General features: G+C 37.3%; 11 protein-coding genes across 11 annotated transcripts; 10 read left to right on the top strand and 1 right to left on the bottom strand.

Moving 5' to 3' along the window:
* Window positions 1–371: 371 nt before the first annotated feature.
* C9374_009369 (uncharacterized protein) lies at window positions 372–1,631 on the top strand (the record flags this gene model as incomplete). The annotated part of the gene is made up of 1 exon (XM_044699548.1): window positions 372–1,631. One exon carries the CDS (start codon window positions 372–374, stop codon window positions 1,629–1,631), a length of 1,260 nt encoding a protein of 419 aa, XP_044544720.1.
* A 350-nt stretch (window positions 1,632–1,981) lies between these two features.
* On the top strand, window positions 1,982–3,755 carry C9374_009368 (uncharacterized protein; the record flags this gene model as incomplete). Its single annotated transcript, XM_044699547.1, has 3 exons — window positions 1,982–2,395; window positions 2,567–3,197; window positions 3,334–3,755. 3 exons carry the CDS (start codon window positions 1,982–1,984, stop codon window positions 3,753–3,755), a joined length of 1,467 nt encoding a protein of 488 aa, XP_044544719.1.
* A 1,070-nt stretch (window positions 3,756–4,825) lies between these two features.
* C9374_009367 (uncharacterized protein) lies at window positions 4,826–5,860 on the top strand (the record flags this gene model as incomplete). The annotated part of the gene is made up of 1 exon (XM_044699546.1): window positions 4,826–5,860. The coding sequence occupies one exon, from the start codon at window positions 4,826–4,828 to the stop codon at window positions 5,858–5,860; it is 1,035 nt and encodes a 344-aa protein (XP_044544718.1).
* Window positions 5,861–6,112: 252 nt separating this feature from the next.
* Window positions 6,113–8,380, top strand: C9374_009366 (uncharacterized protein; the record flags this gene model as incomplete). The annotated part of the gene is made up of 1 exon (XM_044699545.1): window positions 6,113–8,380. One exon carries the CDS (start codon window positions 6,113–6,115, stop codon window positions 8,378–8,380), a length of 2,268 nt encoding a protein of 755 aa, XP_044544717.1.
* Window positions 8,381–8,412: 32 nt separating this feature from the next.
* On the bottom strand, window positions 8,413–10,458 carry C9374_009365 (uncharacterized protein; the record flags this gene model as incomplete). The annotated part of the gene is made up of 1 exon (XM_044699544.1): window positions 8,413–10,458. One exon carries the CDS (start codon window positions 10,456–10,458, stop codon window positions 8,413–8,415), a length of 2,046 nt encoding a protein of 681 aa, XP_044544716.1.
* A 200-nt stretch (window positions 10,459–10,658) lies between these two features.
* Window positions 10,659–11,153, top strand: C9374_009364 (uncharacterized protein; the record flags this gene model as incomplete). The annotated part of the gene is made up of 1 exon (XM_044699543.1): window positions 10,659–11,153. The coding sequence occupies one exon, from the start codon at window positions 10,659–10,661 to the stop codon at window positions 11,151–11,153; it is 495 nt and encodes a 164-aa protein (XP_044544715.1).
* A 64-nt stretch (window positions 11,154–11,217) lies between these two features.
* Window positions 11,218–11,688, top strand: C9374_009363 (uncharacterized protein; the record flags this gene model as incomplete). Its single annotated transcript, XM_044699542.1, has 1 exon — window positions 11,218–11,688. The coding sequence occupies one exon, from the start codon at window positions 11,218–11,220 to the stop codon at window positions 11,686–11,688; it is 471 nt and encodes a 156-aa protein (XP_044544714.1).
* A 124-nt stretch (window positions 11,689–11,812) lies between these two features.
* On the top strand, window positions 11,813–12,982 carry C9374_009362 (uncharacterized protein; the record flags this gene model as incomplete). Its single annotated transcript, XM_044699541.1, has 1 exon — window positions 11,813–12,982. One exon carries the CDS (start codon window positions 11,813–11,815, stop codon window positions 12,980–12,982), a length of 1,170 nt encoding a protein of 389 aa, XP_044544713.1.
* A 367-nt stretch (window positions 12,983–13,349) lies between these two features.
* Window positions 13,350–15,875, top strand: C9374_009361 (uncharacterized protein; the record flags this gene model as incomplete). The annotated part of the gene is made up of 1 exon (XM_044699540.1): window positions 13,350–15,875. One exon carries the CDS (start codon window positions 13,350–13,352, stop codon window positions 15,873–15,875), a length of 2,526 nt encoding a protein of 841 aa, XP_044544712.1.
* A 328-nt stretch (window positions 15,876–16,203) lies between these two features.
* On the top strand, window positions 16,204–16,515 carry C9374_009360 (uncharacterized protein; the record flags this gene model as incomplete). The annotated part of the gene is made up of 1 exon (XM_044699539.1): window positions 16,204–16,515. The coding sequence occupies one exon, from the start codon at window positions 16,204–16,206 to the stop codon at window positions 16,513–16,515; it is 312 nt and encodes a 103-aa protein (XP_044544711.1).
* A 678-nt stretch (window positions 16,516–17,193) lies between these two features.
* Window positions 17,194–17,799, top strand: C9374_009359 (uncharacterized protein; the record flags this gene model as incomplete). Its single annotated transcript, XM_044699537.1, has 1 exon — window positions 17,194–17,799. One exon carries the CDS (start codon window positions 17,194–17,196, stop codon window positions 17,797–17,799), a length of 606 nt encoding a protein of 201 aa, XP_044544710.1.
* Between the last annotated feature and the right edge of the window lie 25 nt (window positions 17,800–17,824).

Below are 17,824 nucleotides of genomic sequence, written 5' to 3'. Positions count from 1 at the left end.
TCAAATCTCAATGTTGAATAATACAATTAAAAAGCAACACCAAATTCTATTCCACATTAGCTTGAGCCCTTTCATGATCTTGATGTTTGAAGAAATAATGTCTCATTGTTTCACACCTTTTGTAGACCTTCATGTCTTCCAATTGGTTTTATCATTATCGAACACTCGTTCCCTTCTAATTGACGCAAGGAATAGCAAGTCCTCAAGACGCAGCACGGAACATTTCACAAATGCTTTTTCAAGTGCCAATCATTCATTTTCATAGATCTTACCTTCTGGTAAGGGTAAACCAATTTACCGTGTGAGAATGTCAAAGTGTACGTTGAAACAACAGACCGTGTCACACCACACGGAAAAAACCACTCAAAAAAATGTCAACAAACGTTTTTGCAATGGTCCTTGTGGCCATGACCTTGTTGATGACCACCTTGTCATCATCATCCACTCTCCTCTTTGTCAATGGCCAAACACTCAGTGGCGATCTCACAATCAAGACTCCAAAAACTTCATTGACTTGCCAACGAACTGTGACTTACACTCCAACCACCACCACTGTGACTTTTGACAGTACCGGCAGATGCAATCTCAACGCCACAAAATCACTCTCTCTTGGAACATTCACTGGCATGAATTTACAAGCCAGTGTCAGTGTTCTTCCAATGATCAAAATGACAGCTCAAGCAGGTGTCACCTTGTCTGTGAATATTTTAGGTAAAATGACAAGTATCGATTTTGCATTCAACGTTGGTGCTAGCATGGGTTTCGATGCAATCTTTGAATATTTGGATAATGATTCTAATCCAGGTTATCAACCAAGTGGTACTGATCAAATTGTCAAATCCTATCCATTGACTTCCCTTCAATGGTCTCAATTGAATGTTGTTTCTACCAAAATTGATGCCAACACAACGTTCTATCAACTCTCAACAGAAGCTCAAGTCGGAACATTGTGTAAAGTCAAATTGATTGGATATCTCACTACGAGCGAAGTCGTTCTCTCAAGTAATGCATTTGTTTCAAGAGATGGTGTTCAACAAATTCTCGTTCCTTCCTCCTTTAAAACTTCCCTTCAAGTTTTGAATATTGCACCTTCGAATGCAGCAGCAAAAATTGGTATTTCCACACTCGTGGCATTCCGTGGAAAGGTCAATGCTAAGAGTACACGAGCTGCCTCCACTCCAGCCAAAGGAGAGGAACGTCCTGACGATGACTCTGCCGATCAGAGTGTTCTTCAAGTTGATACCTCTTCCTACTTGTCTGGACTTTCGAATTTACCAAATGGATTCCAAATTCCAAAACCCTTCTTCTCCTATCAGACCTTTGTGAGTAAATTGAGTGCATCTGGAACTGTTTCGATTGGAAGATCAAAACTTGTCTCAACCTCTTTGACTCAAGTCACTGAAGTGAGTGATGTGAACACAGAAATGACAAGATCCATCAGTGGTTCTTCTGTCTGGAGATTTTATGCATCATTGACTGAACAAGTTCAGAACTTTGTGTGGGATCCTTCGGTTGGTAATTCAGATGAACGTCCTCCTTCACCAACAGTGGTTTCTGGAGCTCACAAAGTGAATGGAATGGTTGTCATGATGATGATGGTTGGTATGATGATCATGTTGCTGTTCATGTAAACATGATTCACGACATGTCCAGTTTAATAAAATTGAACACAACATTTGTGACAACTATAGATGGAATGTGAAATTTATCATCATGTTAATATATATACCTTAACAAGTGGAATGAATCTCATGCGCAGTTCCATTCCAAAGCTTTTAAAGCTTCAATTATGAATAAAGGCGAAACAATCACACTGGAACACCTTAAAAACCAACGGAGAAAAGTTGGTCGTTCAATCAATTTCTCAAACTTTAAAAAATATATTTACATCAACCACACTCGGAATTACACTCGTCGATTGTTTCGCTTAATAACATTAATTATCAACAACAACAAGTGTTAGAAAACAATTCGTGTAGAAATGAAGAGAACCAATACTCGTTGTTTATTATTCGTCAAGGAAAAAGTAACGAAACAAATATCAAATGGAAAAACCGTTCTGATTGCTTCCCATGCTTCTGCTTCCAATCATGCAGTGTTCATTCCAAAGTACATGATGAATACATCGTTCTCTCTCTTTTCTTATCATTCCAATGCAAATAATATTGACCATTCCGATGAAACATTCCGAGCAGCTAATGAGGCTCATGCAACAACCAGTGGTTCCTCCACGAGACCTGAGCAACTACAAGAAAATTCGGGACCATACGTTTCGCAGCTGATTATTGGTGGTGCTAGCGGATTTGTTGGAAAGCAATTACTCAAACATATTCTTTCTCCTAATTCTCAGAAAATTAAGGTTCCTTTTTCGGACCAATTATCAAAATTGTCCCATGTAAGTTTTGGTGTAGAATATAAATTTCAAACGAACGAATGAACGAACGGAAAAAACAATTCGATTGGAATTAATCATGAATTTAAAATTATTGTAAATATTTTATTTTGGACAAAATTATTTTTTCATGTAAACCCATACTCAACAATGGTCTGCAAAATTATTTAACAGCTCACAATTTTATCGAGAAAACCCGAAGAAACGAGACAAGTTTTGGAACAACAATGTCCTCTTCAAAGCTGGGAACGAAAAGACTCGATTCAAGTTCAAATTAAGGATTGGAAAGACTTGAATCCATCAACCACAGAAAAGCAACCATTATTTCTCTTCAAACATCAAGTGAGTGACGTTCGAGAAACATTTGACACTCATAACAAAAAGGTTGCTGCAGTGAATTTGAGTGGAGCATCTGTAGGAGACAAAAACTGGACGCCCGAATATAAGAAGGAAATTATCTCGTCACGAGTTCAATCAACACAACAGTTAATGCAACATCTCAATACTTATGGTGATGCTGCAAGTGTGTTTATTGGAACAAGTGCTGTTGGATACTATCCTTCCACTCCTGATCTCTCTCCACATGCTCCTATTTATACAGAATATAATTGCCCTCAAGCAGCAGACAATCCATTGGGTGAGGTAACCCAAGCAGTCGAAGACACAGTTTCACACTGCCACGTTGACAATATTAAAAGAAGAATAATATTACGACCAGGAGCTGTGATTGGAAAGAATGGTGGCATGTTGAGCCATATGATTGTTCCTTACTTGGGATTTGCATTACCTATTGTGTTTGGAACTGGTAGGTTTTATTATTTTGGACCATGAATAATCATTTTGTACATTCACAACCATTGGAACAATTATGACTTTTTGGTATGCATGCTCATAATGTCATTGAACATGTTCAACTATTCTAAATCATTGTTTACATACAGGTCTTCAACCATTGAGTTGTGTTCATATTTCAGATCTCAGTAACATGTACATTCATGCACTCTATACAAATTTCAATAACTATTACCAACAAGAGAAGGTTACAGCAGCAACAACAACCACCAATGGTACCTCCTCTCATCCACCAACTCCTGAGTCATCTGTTGTTGTATACAATGCAGTCATGTTGGACATGATTACTTTTCAACAATTCGTTTCCTATCTCAATGCAAAAACCAATTTGTTTTATTTACCATTAATTCCAATGTCGTACCGTTTAGTTAAATTATTGTTCGGAAAGGAACGAGCTCAATTGTTATGTGAAGGGCAATATGTCACACCTACACGGTTCATTCAAGAAAATTTTCAATTTAGCTACCCCAATCTCCATTCCGTGATTGACGAAGTTGTATCCAAGCAGTAGTAGAGTATTTATAGTAGATTAGTAATTTGGGATCCAGTCATGTTCCATGAAACAAGAATGTACACAATTGCGCAAATGATTGCAATTTATGAGTTGTGAGATTCAATTCTTCTGCAAATGGATGTTGATTGTGCAGTTGTGTTTAGGTGAATTAAAATCGATTTGCGCCAAAAGTATGAATGAAACTGATCCAAGGGTTCTCGAAATGGATCCGATGCAACGACGACTTTTCGACTGTCGACAGACCAGCTGCATCTGCGTGTTTGATGATCAAGATTCAATCGATAGCATATACCTTCAAAACACCAATCCAAGAAGTGGTTGACAAAAATGCTTACTTGTTCTTTGTTTCACCCTGTCATTGTCACCAGTAAAAAAGAGAGTTTCCAACCCATACGCAATAGGCCTTAGTGTAGTAGCGTACGAACATTTAAAAAAGGGTAATTACGAAGTTGTCTGTTGACAGACAAACAGATGACGATCGCACAAAACATGTTATGACCCACTTTCCATCTCTCAACCACAATTTGTACAAATTCTCACTTTATCTGTAGATGTAAAGTTACAAATTTGTTAAAAGACATTTTTGGTCAATTCATATTATTTGTGAATATGTTGCCAAATTCAATATTAGAGACACAAAACTCGAAAATGCGAACATACTTAAAAATCACATTCGAAAGACCTTTCTCGAGTAAATTATCCAAATCTCAATCTCCCAATGCGTTCTTAACTTTTATACTCAAAATTTGAACAGTGACAGCGTGAACATGGCTTCACGGCCATGAACACTGAGCACTCAACTTGTCAAATCGTTCAATGAATTAATCTGTGAGGGTGTTGAAATTTAAGCTCTGGAATCTAATTAATCTTGTTGTTTTTCAAGCGATACCACTTTCAAAAAACACACAACAACCTCACTCTGACGTGATTTCTTTACTGTCTCATCACGTGTTCAAAAGCTCTCTCTCATAATCTCCCGTTCATCCGTTTTATTCGTACTAGAAGACAACAACGACGAGCACTAATATTACTTTTTCTCACACATAAATCTTTAGCAACACACACACATGTATCATCTTCCCATCATCAGAACAGTAAATCCAAAACATCCACTTCCTCAGAATCAACAACAACAACCCATGATGAAAAGTTATGAATTTGTATCGTTCGATCAATACTCTCTTTCAGGATCACAACAATCTCGAGGAGCACCTATGAACCAAGAGATCAAATTCGTGAACTGTTCTTGCTATACTGTACCTGAAAACAGTTCCAACAACTGTCCTACATCCATGATGACCATGATGAACGCAACATTTCAGAGTTCAACAATGACTCGAGAACACTCTTTGACTGCAGTTCCCTATCAATCCTCTTCTTCTTCTCCTAATCCCAATAACAAGTACTCCATGCCTCCTTCCCGAATCTCCAAGAAGAAACAACAACACTTGAAAAAGAAGATGAGCCTTTCAAACCCTACTCAGAGCCCAACGATGGCCATCCTAAATTCAACAACAAGCTCATCATCCGCTACTACTACTACTACGATTCATTCCATCTCTCCAAATTCAATGACTGGCACCTCCAGCAACAGTACCTCCACAACGACTCAAAACATGCTCTTTGACTTTAAACTTCAAAACTGTGGTTTTGATTTTGTCGTGTTTAATAACACTTCTCCAACGACCTTTAAGAGAAGTTACAATCGAAAGAATGGACAACTCACCAAGAGGCAGAAGGAGTTATTGGAACTGCAACAACAGAAAGGAAAGGCTTCTTCTTCTTTATTGAATTCTACTGCAATCAATACAAGTGCAACGAATACTACAAGTAGCCTTTCATCCTCTTCGAATGATGAAAAGCCAAAGATAATGAATGATGATGATTCCTTGAAAACAGTCAGACCAACAATGAATCTGACCCAACCATCCTCCTCGAGTAGCCCAATGATCATGTTGGGCGCAGTATCTCCACAACCTGATCAATTATCAGCTCATCCTCCAAGTTCTTCCCATACGACTCCTCAACAGACGAAAAGCAATCAAACAACGCTCATTCCATTACGAAGAACTTCCATTTCCATTGCCGAATTATTAAATTGATGATCTTGTTGAATTGTTGTTGTTCATCTTCATTATTGCGAGTAATTAACAGCGACATGAATCTAAACGCGTTTCGTGTGAGCAATATATTTAACGCCTACGCCTTCGTTGCAAATGTTATTGTCACAATCTATCTCAACTCTCCTCAACACATTACTGTTTTCCCACAGTATCAATGATTGTTTTAGCACCTTAACGTTTGCCAAGACCACCCAGAAATTGAATTGCAAAGAATTGGATCCACTTGAAAAAATGTTTCAACATTACCAATTACGGAGAGGCTTTTTAAAATTTTATCAAGATAACCTCTGTCATCTTTATTTCAATAATAATCTCACTCTTTCAACAAGAGGTTTTCATTCAACTCGGAATTCTATTAAATTTTATAACACGAATCATATTCAGTTTGTTGCTGAAAATTCCGAATTTTCATCATCGTCGTCGGGACTGGACAAGAAAATCAAATGGTTTGATCCAAGCTGCAACAATGGCAACAACTCGGAACGAGATGGTACCAATCATCATGGAACAGTGAGCACTCCTATAACAATTTATAACTCTCTTTCAAAAACCAAAGTACCATTCGTGATTGCAAAGAGAAACCATAATTCTGAAAATTCGGAAAATATTAAGAAGGATTCAACAACAACAGTATTATCCACGCCTCCCATTTATTGGTATTCTTGTGGACCTACTGTCTACGACGCTTCACATCTTGGACATGCTCGTAATTACGTCTGTCTGGATGTTATTTATCGAATTTTAACCAATTATTTTCAATATCAAGTATATTATGTGATGGGAATTACAGATGTGGATGATAAAATTTTGAAAAGAGCTGCCGAGTTGCACAAGAAGCCATCAGAAATTTCTCTCAAATACGAACGTGATTTTATTACTGACATGAAACGACTCAATGTCACACAACCTGCAGTCTATACAAGAGTCACAGAGCATATCGAAGAAATTAAATTGTTTATTGAACAGATGGAGCGCAATGGATTTACATACCTTACCAAAAACGGAGGAATTTATTTTGATTCCCAAAAATTTGAAAACAGTGATCACGTCTATGGAAAACTTGCTCCCAACACCAATCAAGAAGAATCTATTCAACAAGAACACATTGAATTTCGAGATGAGAAGAAAGATCCTCGAGATTTTGCGTTATGGAAATTTACCTCAAGAGAATTCATGGGATGGGAAAGTAAATGGGGATTTGGAAGGCCAGGGTGGCACATTGAATGTTCAGCCATGATTGATAGTGTTTTCAGAAATGACACAAAACACAATTTGGAAGATGGAAAATTTGCAACACTAGATATTCACTCTGGAGGAATTGATCTTGCCTTCCCTCATCATAACAATGAAATTGCTCAGAGTGAAGCTTGCCATCATCATCAATTTTGCTCCTCGAAACGTACCAATTGGTGCAACTACTTTATTCATGTTGGTCACTTGCATATTCATGGACTGAAAATGTCAAAATCTCTCAAGAACTTTATAACCATTCGAGAATATTTAGAAAAATATACAGCAGACCAATTTCGGCTATTTTGCCTTCTTCACAAGTATAACGAAACTGTGGATTATAGTCAAGATGCTATCGAAGGTGCAATCCGTTATGAAAAGAGAATTCACGATTTTTTACACAATGTTGCCTTCTATCGAAAGGAACATGAGGAGAATATTGAGAAGGGTATAAACAAGTCAAGAAAATGGGACACCGACCTGAAGGAATATACTCTCCAATTTATGGAATTGAAACAAGCCATTCATGAGGCAATTTGTGACGATTTTAATACTCCACTCGTGATGGATCACATTTCCACAATTATTAACATGACCAATACTCTCTTCTTTTCAAAATCATCCAAAGACCTTCTTGCATTGGATTTATTGGAAAATACAAGTCATTATATTGTTGGAATTTTGAACATGTTTGGACTTAGGTTAGGAATGACAGCTCGACAAGATTTTACTGGTGAAACTGAGAGTGATGAGGAAATTTCCAAACATCCATTCGCAAGCAAAATTATTGCCCTCTTGGTAGAGTTTAGAGCTCAGGTACGAAAAGAAGCTCTCAACTCTGAGCCAAAACCAACCAATATTTTACATATCATTGATGAGTTGAGAGACAAGAAATTGAAAGAGCTTGGTATTCGAATTGATGACAGAAGTTCTGAAAAAAGTATGTGGAGATATGATGTGACTGTCAAGTCGGAGAAGGAACAGTGTTTGGATGGTATGCAGTCAGAAAAGCCACAACACAACGAACAACATCAACAACAACTCGCTCAACGCCAACAAGAAGTTGAATTCAAATTGACCATTCCACTCGAACAATATTTTAAACAAATGCCTCAACATGCCAACAAGAACTATTCACAGTTCAATGAGTCTGGTATTCCAACTCATGATCAAGAAGGTCAACCTCTCTCCAAGTCGGCCATTAAAAAGCTGACTAAGGAATTAGAAAAACATGCCGAATTTTTGGAAAAACATTCACAACGGAAATAAGAATGGCTGTCAATGAATAAACAATCATGTCACTATTCATTACCGTAGGAAGGATCTACTTTTTCTTCTTCAATGTCTTGGAGATCTTTCTCTTCCATCATCCAACATTTGTCAAAACTTCTCAACTTCAAATCCTCTTCACTGATCATTATAGTCACGATTACATTTTGGATTTTGTGACGAGATCTCCATAAAATAACATCGTTTGTACTTTTCGTTGCATCGTTAACCGTCAGACCAATCACGACAGCGTTTTGCTTTCTAATTGAAAGCACATTTGGAATGCTGGCAATGGGACAAGCATCGTCAAAATATTCAAGCATAGGAGTGAGAGACTTCCTACACGCATTGTCATTGAGAATGAGCATGGAATCGCAAATATTAGTAAGACGATAGGTCCAAGGAACGGGCACATATGGTCGCAACGGTTGAAGTGGAGTCCAGTCTCCAATCTCTTCGTTATAGAATACTTTACATGCATTACATGAGGTAAAGAAATATAACATTCCTTTCAATGGCATGTTTCTATTCAATGAAATGAGTCCTTTTGATTTCAGTTGTTCACAGTTAATTTGACCAAGAAAGAAATGATTTTCTGGTGTTTCAAACTGTTGAGGCACATACGGCAGTCCGAACAGTTTCGTTTCAGCGAATAGAGCCTTGTTATCATATGGAAACTCATAATTTGAAACACAACAACTCGTAACTCCAAAAGTAATATTCTTTTGCATTGACCGAATAATAGAGTCACACAAGTTACAAGTTTCTTCGCCTTGAAAAAGCTTTGGTGATGTGAGGTCTTGGAACAGCTGCATGTGAAATCTCACCTTCAAGTTGTAAATTTCTAGAAAATTCCGCAAGTCATGAATTTGAACGAAATGTCCAAATGGACTCGAATAGAATGGATATGAGCTTATTGATGAAAAAATCTCATGTAGAGTCATGTTTTTAAAATTGCTTGCAAAGATATTCTCTTCTTGAAGTGTGTGAGCACACAAGTATTTCCATATTTCCGCATTTCTTACAATATAATAATTCCATCGTTTACATACCAACCGCTTGTCCAGTAGTTTGGGCAGAGGGTAAAAATGTTTTACAATTTCTTCATGAAGCTCTGGAGGTAGTTGAGAGAAATTATTAAAGTCCTCTTCCAGCTTTCTCTTTTTTAAAGATGGTTCCTCAATAACAAGTGTTTCTGCTTCCTCTTTTTGTTCAACATCTGCTTTCATTGTTAAGGGTGGAGCGCCTCCTGTGGCGTCATCGTAGTAACATGTAAAATCATCCAATGACTCGAAAGCTGTTGATAAATATCCAATAGCTCTTAAATGCATTAAACTTCTCAACTCTTCGTCTTGTTCAATGCCCTTGGCGACATTCGCCAATGTTATGATATTCGATTGTATCGTTTTTGTCTGATTGAGAGCCAGCTCTAACACTTCAGCTGACAAGTATTCCAGCAAAAGTAAGAGAGAGCAGCAAAATGCTTCATCAAGTTCTCCATTGATATCTCCAAACTCCGAACTTGTAAAGTAGTGGTTCAAAAACTTTTGCAAATGAGTAACACCAGTTGAGGATTGGGTCAATTTGTGTGCTTCTTGTTTTGCAAAAGTTGATAACTCTCCTGGAAAGAAATGATCGATCAGAATATTAAAATATTGGCGAGACGAGGTCATAGCTTCAAAATTTGGACTCGTCATTAGAACTTGATTCTTCGATATTGGTTCTTTGTCGTTTGGTGTTTCAGATGAATATTGATTTTCAAGTACTAACATCCTGACATACTTTTCATCCATTTCTATCACTCGCTGTACAGCATATTCATGCATAACTTTTCTGAAATTTTCATTTCTCAACTTGATCAGAGGTTCACTCTTCATGAGCAGAAATAACATGATTTGATGCAAATAACTCGCAAGCCTAAATTTTGTACAATCTCCCACAAACCATGATCCGTGTATTTCTTCCATAATACGATCCAAATTTAAATAAGATTGTACAATCGATGGATGAGCAATATCGGAGAGAGAAATGTAGTAGTTCGGAGGGTCTTCCGGAAGTGAATGCACCTCTGGTTTCATTTTTTTCCCTCTTTTGTAATGAAACTGAATTGACAATCCCAAAGATTCTAAACGTAATCAACTAAAGTGCCACACACAATTGATCTCATGGATCATTCTATGAGCTTAATACGCATAAAAAGCTTTACAGGAGCTCTTTAAAAGGGAATTTTTTTCCCTCTTTTGTAAAGTCTTAAAAAAAAACTCTCTGCTACTCCAAAATGAAACGCAATCGGGAAGAAGGTTCTGAAATTAATCATCAGGTTGTTATTGATGATGATGATGAAGAGGAATCATTACAGAAAACCATGATTCATCAAGATGAAAATCTTCAGAGCAGTAAAGTTCAAAAAACGACCATTATGATGATGGATTCGCTATTACTAGCGGATGATATGATTTTCCACATTTTGGAATATTTAAATGTTCATTTGATTTTTAAAACGTGTGTGAGAATTTCTAAACAATGGTTACATGTTGCTCAGAGAATGCCTACCGTGTTGGATTTTTCTAACTCTGTTATTGATCTGGAAACATTGGAATCTGTGATGAAGTGTTCCTATCTCAACAACGTCACTTGCCTTGATTTATTAGGAAACGAAATTGGAAATTCAGGAATTAAAATTCTGGTGAGAGGCGAATCAGTCTTAACAAACTTGACAGAATTGAATCTAAAAAGAAATAATATCGGTGAGAAGGGAGTCTTATCTTGCTAAATGTCCTCATTTAAAGAATTTAAAAATTCTCAACTTGGATTGGAATAATCTCGGCCCATTGAGTATGAAACGACTTGCAAAATCAGAATATCTTTCAAACTTGACCAGTCTTCAATTATCTGACAATGACATTGGAAGCGATGGCATTGAGTACATTGCCAACAGCTCTACATTTTCAAATCTAACATATCTTGGACTGTCTTTCAACTACATAGACTATGCTTTTTCATATTTATGTGATAGTGAATATCTAGAGAATTTAACTGGGTTGAATTTGGATGTAAACTTTCTTGGAGACAAACAATTAATCGAATTTGCAAAGTCTTCAAATTTTCCCAAGCTCACTACTCTCAGTTTGGAAAATAATAACTTGTCAGATAAAGGTGTAAAAGCACTTATAGCAAGTCCCTATTGGAAGCAATTGACAGCTCTCGATTTATCTTGCAATGTTTTAAGTCGTACGATGATCCAACAAATAGAATCCACATTTAAAGGAAGAGTTTCACTTTTTGGAAATAAGGAAGAAAATATCTAATCTGACTGTGGTCAACAATATTCATTTCAGGGTCGTTGATGAAATAAAATGTAATGTAGATCTTCGCCACTCTTTTCAGTAAGCAAAGGCAGACAGTGCAATTTAGAAAAAAAAAATAAAAAAAATGCCCAAACTCTGTGTTCAGTGCAATTCTAGAAACGCTGCTCTCAAACGACCCAAGAATGGAGCCATGATTTGTCGGGAATGTTTCTTTGAGTTGTTTGAGAATGAAATTCATGAGACGATAGTTTCCAATCATTTATTTAAACCCGGAGATAAAGTTGCCATTGCTGCAAGTGGAGGAAAGGATTCGACGGTACTGGCTCATGTGATGAAGGTCTTGAATGATAGACATGGATACGGATTGGATTTATATTTATTGAGTATTGATGAAGGTATCAAAGGATATCGGGATGATAGTTTGGAGACTGTAAAGCGGAATAGAGACCAATATCAAATACCATTAAAAATTCTTGGATATAAAGAATTATATGGATGGTCCATGGATGAAATTGTTCAACAAATTGGTCTCAAAAATAATTGTACTTTTTGTGGAGTATTCCGACGACAGGCTTTGGATCGTGGTTGTGAGCAATTGCGTGTGGACAAGATGGTTACTGGACATAATGCCGATGACATTGCAGAGACTGTTTTGATGAACATTTTGCGAGGAGACATTGGACGATTGCAACGCTGTGTTGATATTATTACACACGACGACGGAGGTTTCAACATTCCACGTGCTAAACCATTCAAATATACCTATCAAAAAGAAATTGTCCTCTATGCCTACTTTAAGAAATTAGATTATTTCAGCACAGAATGTTCCTATTCACCAAATGCATATAGAGGGCATGCAAGAGAACTCATCAAGGATTTGGAACAATTAAGACCTCAAACAATTATTGATATTGTCAAGTCAGCCGAGCAATTTCGTTTTCACAAGAATGAAACTGTTCATGATGATGAGGAACATGAAAGTGCAATGAAGAAGCGAACTCTCACCAAATGCATTCGATGTGGATATATTAGTAGTCAAGAATTGTGTCGTGCTTGTGTTTTCCTTGAAGGATTAAATAAGGGAACCGCTCGACTAGCTCTCTATTCAGATGGTCAGTCAAGACCCAACAGAGGAAAACAAAATGAGGTTCAAGCTGCCACTTTGAGCAGTACGAGTGTTGGAGAGTCTAATGTCTCTTCTGCCGTTACTAGCTATGATGCTGTTCAGAATCACATCGTTGATACAACCTCTGTCATGAAAAAGTCAACACAAGACAAGTCATTGGAGTGGTGAGTGCGTGGTTTTCCAATTTTTTCAATAAAACAAACAAAAAAATTCCCAACAACTCTCTCGTTGAGCAATTCTTCGCGCCTCTTCGTCGTTGAACACACTCTCGACTAACTCTCCCAAAATTATTTACACAAGTTGGTGCTCTAGGTTTTCCGAGCATTTAGGAGGAATCATTACTTATAGTAGCCACCAACGTGAAAGTTGTTGGACAAACGACGTTGCAAAATATCGGGTAGCCTTTCATTCAAAGCCCGATTGATTGTACCAACATCAATATACTTTTTATTGGGATTAATCATTGAACACACAACACCATCATAGAGAAAGCAACAAGTATATATTTCTGCTTGTATACTTTAGTTGAATCAACATGAGCCTTGCCAAGTATCAAGATGATGAACAAATTGATGAAGACACAACATCAGATACTTCTTCATCATTTGGATTTGATGGTACCTCATCCGAAGCGCCAGCTGTTTCGCTTCAGCATCATCATATTAACAACCACCCTGCCATTAGTACTACTGACCACATCCCATCTGAAGAACAACAGCTCATGATATCGGTCGCGGAGGCTGCCAACGATATTTACAACAATACACAACTCGGACTACAGGAGAAGATATTTGACGGGTTTTTCATTTGCTTCTCACAAGCTCTTTTAGATCCTCATTTAGAAGATTTAAAGTACAAGATATTATCTAATGGAGGAATGTTTTTTGATACAGTGTCAGACAAGGTCAATATTATTATTCTCTCTAATTCTAACAATCATGATTTGGACAGGATCAATTATGCTATCAAACACCAATTACCGATCGTTTATGAAGCCTATGTAACGGATTGTTTTACAGTTTGCACTCGTTTGGATTGGAAGCAGTATTGTATTCCACAAATGGAGCACTTAATTGAAGATAATACCCAATTGTTTCAACTAATACCACCACAAAATCTGATTTCATCATCGGAACAAATTCACCAACAAATTCATGACATGAACGCTTCTAACTATAGTCTTAAACTCTTTGTGAAGGGTTCTAGGAATTCAACATACACAGACCAATTTCCGGAAGTTCTCTACACGCTCACATGGAAGCACAAGTATGACGCTCGCATTTTGTGTAGCGAAAAACTTTTTTCTGGAAAACATCAAGCCAAGATTATGGAAGGCCTTGAACTATATCTAGTGATGGGATACAATGATCGTATTCCTGTTTTTACAGATGAACCAAACACGCCATCAACTCCTACCAACATTACCACATCATCGTCAAAACAGAATGCAAAGAAAAAGAAACAAGCATCATCATCGTCCGCAACAACAACGTCTACATCATCAAAAAAGAAGGGACAAACTAAGAAGAGTGAGGAAAAGGCCACTGTTACAATTTCTAGTGTTCATAGACCATCGGACGAGGAAATTGTGGTTCGATTTGGAATTAATAGCTTGTACTGTTCGAAACGATTTCAGTACATGCCATTCCGCCTGTGTGTCAAGTATGCTCCCATGGACTGTCCTGCTGACCAGCATTTCACCATTTTTTCTCCCGAGTTCAAAACCTTTGTGAAAAAGGATGCAAATATCACAAAATATTTAAATCAACCATTTCCTCTTAATCCCACAATTAAGGTTATTACCAAAGCATGTACAACAACCACTAGAGTTGAATTTTCCAAATTTACCGCCTCAAACTCTTGCTCATCACCCAAACAGCCATCTGCCAAGAAATCATCCAAAAAGAATGGAACTTCACAAAAGAAGCGAAAGAAGGATGAAATTGAAGAATCTGACGCTACCACTCTAGCACAATATCCTCAAGTGAATCCATATGAACAGAATGGCGGAGCACATGGTACTCAATGGCCTTCCATGAATGATATGAACATGATGTATCCGTTTCTTTCCATGTTCCCAAATCCTCATCCTGGACTAAATCATCCTAGCTCAATGTATCCTTCCATACCTCCAACTGTAGATCCTAACCTTGCCCTATATCCCCCAATGATCCCTCAAATGGGAATGACTTGGATGAGTGAACCCATTGGTATTAATCCAAGCGGTGACGTTTTTTATTCACAAATATTCAAAGATGGAGTTGTGTATAAGGTAGCCGATCTAGTCCTTGTCTCTCCATGGGAGACTGGAGAAAATGGAGAGCCTATCGAAAATGACAAGCAAGACAAGGATGACGCTCATGACGACAGAAAACCCATTGAAAAATACTGGATTCTCAAAGTGATCAATTTACTTCAAACAAAATCCGGAAATATTCGATTCATTGGACAGTTTTTCTATAGATGGAGTGATTTACAGGGCTTTTCATGCGATATTGAGCAAGGGACCATAACAACAAAATCCAGAAAGAATCATGATTTACCACCAGAGAAGGAGGTATTTGTTTCTTTCGATATGCACATTGTACCCATGTCACATGTGAATGGAAAGTGTTATGCCAAGTTTGTGGATCCAGCACAATTGTCAGACGCTGACAGAAAATGGCTTGAAAGCGACCATAGGTTTTTCTATCAATGTGCCTACAATAGAAAGTCCAATGAATTGGTGCTGCTTGAGGAACAAGTCCTCAAAATTCTCAAAGAGGATGAAGAACACTCTCCACCCCATCCTAACACTCACCCTACTCCCATGCCTAACCCATTGTTTCCAATGAACCCAATGAATCCCATGAATCCAATGCCTTTGGCTCCCATGGGTACATTGAGTCATGGTCATCCAATGGGACCAATGCCCGCCTCAGGCTTATTCCCACTTCCCTCCAACCCTTTTGCTCCTTGGTCACTAAATCCGCCTCCCTTCCCTACTACATCTGCTACATCTTCGAGTTTGGAACCTCCTTTGAAGAAGACATCAAGTGCATCTTCCTCTTCGGATAAATAATAATAATTGTGGATTATGTCTTTAATTGTCAACTATGGAATGAATTATTGTTACATAACACATGACGCTGTAATAAACATGTTGATCATGTTGTGACAGAATTCATTTATTCATTGAATTTGAAAATTAACATTCTTCATTTGTTCCACCACGCTAGTTTTATTGATACTTTGTTCTAATCGTGTTTGAGGTTAACTCCTCCACTTCTTGGGACTCCTGTAATAAAATATTCTTACAACCCACCATTGGAAATGATTGCAACAAAATTTTTGAAATTATTGATAGCCAAAAAGTGTCTGTCAGCTGAATGCAAAGGCGCAACAAAAAAATGCAAAACCCACCACCACCACACCATGATCAAGGACCAAGAAAACCACAATACACACTCGCTCTTGTTGGTCCCGATCGTTGTGGAAAGACCTCTCTAATGCGAAGGTTATTATTCGGAAGCTATGAAATTCCAACCAATCAAGTCTCAGAAATGAATTGGGAACAATTTCAAACTCATTTACAAGACACCAATGGTCTCTATATACCAATATTGGCATTGAGAGATTATGTTCCAATGAAAGAACGTCAAACTTTGATCCCTTTTATCGCTTTCCAACTTTTACGAATGATTATTGGAATGAACATTTAATTTTTAATTTATTGGATCTGCCACCAATCAGAGCAAGACGATTTCAACAAACGATCATGAAAGGTTTAGGATTTTCTGATGGAATTATATTCATGATTGATTGTTTTAATTTTCAACATGATTGGAAAAGTTATTTGGAACAACATTATTCATCCAATTTTAAAGACACTTGGAAACGAACAGTGATTGAACCACTTCAACTTGTCTTGTCTGCTGGTAATATCAAAGATATCATATTCGTTGTAAACAAGATGGATTTAATTGGTTACTCTGAAGAGTTTTTCAAATGTATGGAACAAAAATGAAACTCTTGCAACATGTTGCTATTCCTTTGAAAAGATGAACATTTCATTCCACTATCTGTCACTCAAAATGAAAATATTGAAAATATATCATCCTCACTTGATACTAGTGGTGGTAACAGTAGTAGAAGGAACAAGATGAAAAAACTTTGAACAAGTCAACAATATTGACTCTACATGAATGTCTAAAGAATTTAACAAAACCAAAACATTGGAATCCAAATGGTCCTCTTCGAATCGTACATTACAGAACATACTCCATGTATGGTTTTGGAACCATACTCACTGGAAAAGTAATTTCAGGCTCTCTACGAGAAAATGTCAAATTTTATTGTTCCAACTCCATAGTGAAAGATTATGTGACACAAATTATACAATGGCGAGTTACAACATTCCAATGACCCATTTAGAGGCTGGCGAGTTAGTATCTCTGAATCTATATAGAGGATATGAGATTGATCTTGATAGACTCCAAGGACCAATGATGATCTGTCATCCAACCATTGATCCTTGCATTTCAGGAGATTATTTGGAAAGTTTCAATGTCTTGTTGTACATGTCCTCTCTTAATGTAAATGCTAGTAGTAGTAGTAGAAGTAGTAGTAATATTAATGCTCATAACAGCTTTTCTTCATTACTTGAAATCAATCAAGAATTACCCATCATGTTTATTGGACATGTCTCCAGAGTGAAGATTCTCTCAATCAAGACATTCGATCATGACGATGAGACAAAAAGACACCTTGTTAATTTATCTCTTTCATGGATTAAGGGATTTCCAACACTAGGAATTGAAACCTATCAGAATTATCCTTACTTGAGTCGAGTGACTTTATTGAATCGTTCATTCACCATGTTAGGTTATGGAATTGTTGTGAAAAAACTAAATTCAAATCAACACCAACAACCCTACGCCAAATTACGACATTGTCAACGATTCCATGACGTAATTGTTGTCTCTCACCTAACTTTGATGTGTTGACTTGACCACAAGTCGCGACTTGGAT

This window comes from Naegleria lovaniensis, assembly GCF_003324165.1.
Source record: "Naegleria lovaniensis strain ATCC 30569 chromosome Unknown tig038, whole genome shotgun sequence".
NCBI lineage: Eukaryota > Heterolobosea > Eutetramitea > Acrasida > Naegleriidae > Naegleria > Naegleria lovaniensis.
This window is presented reverse-complemented; position numbering and strand designations above follow the sequence as displayed.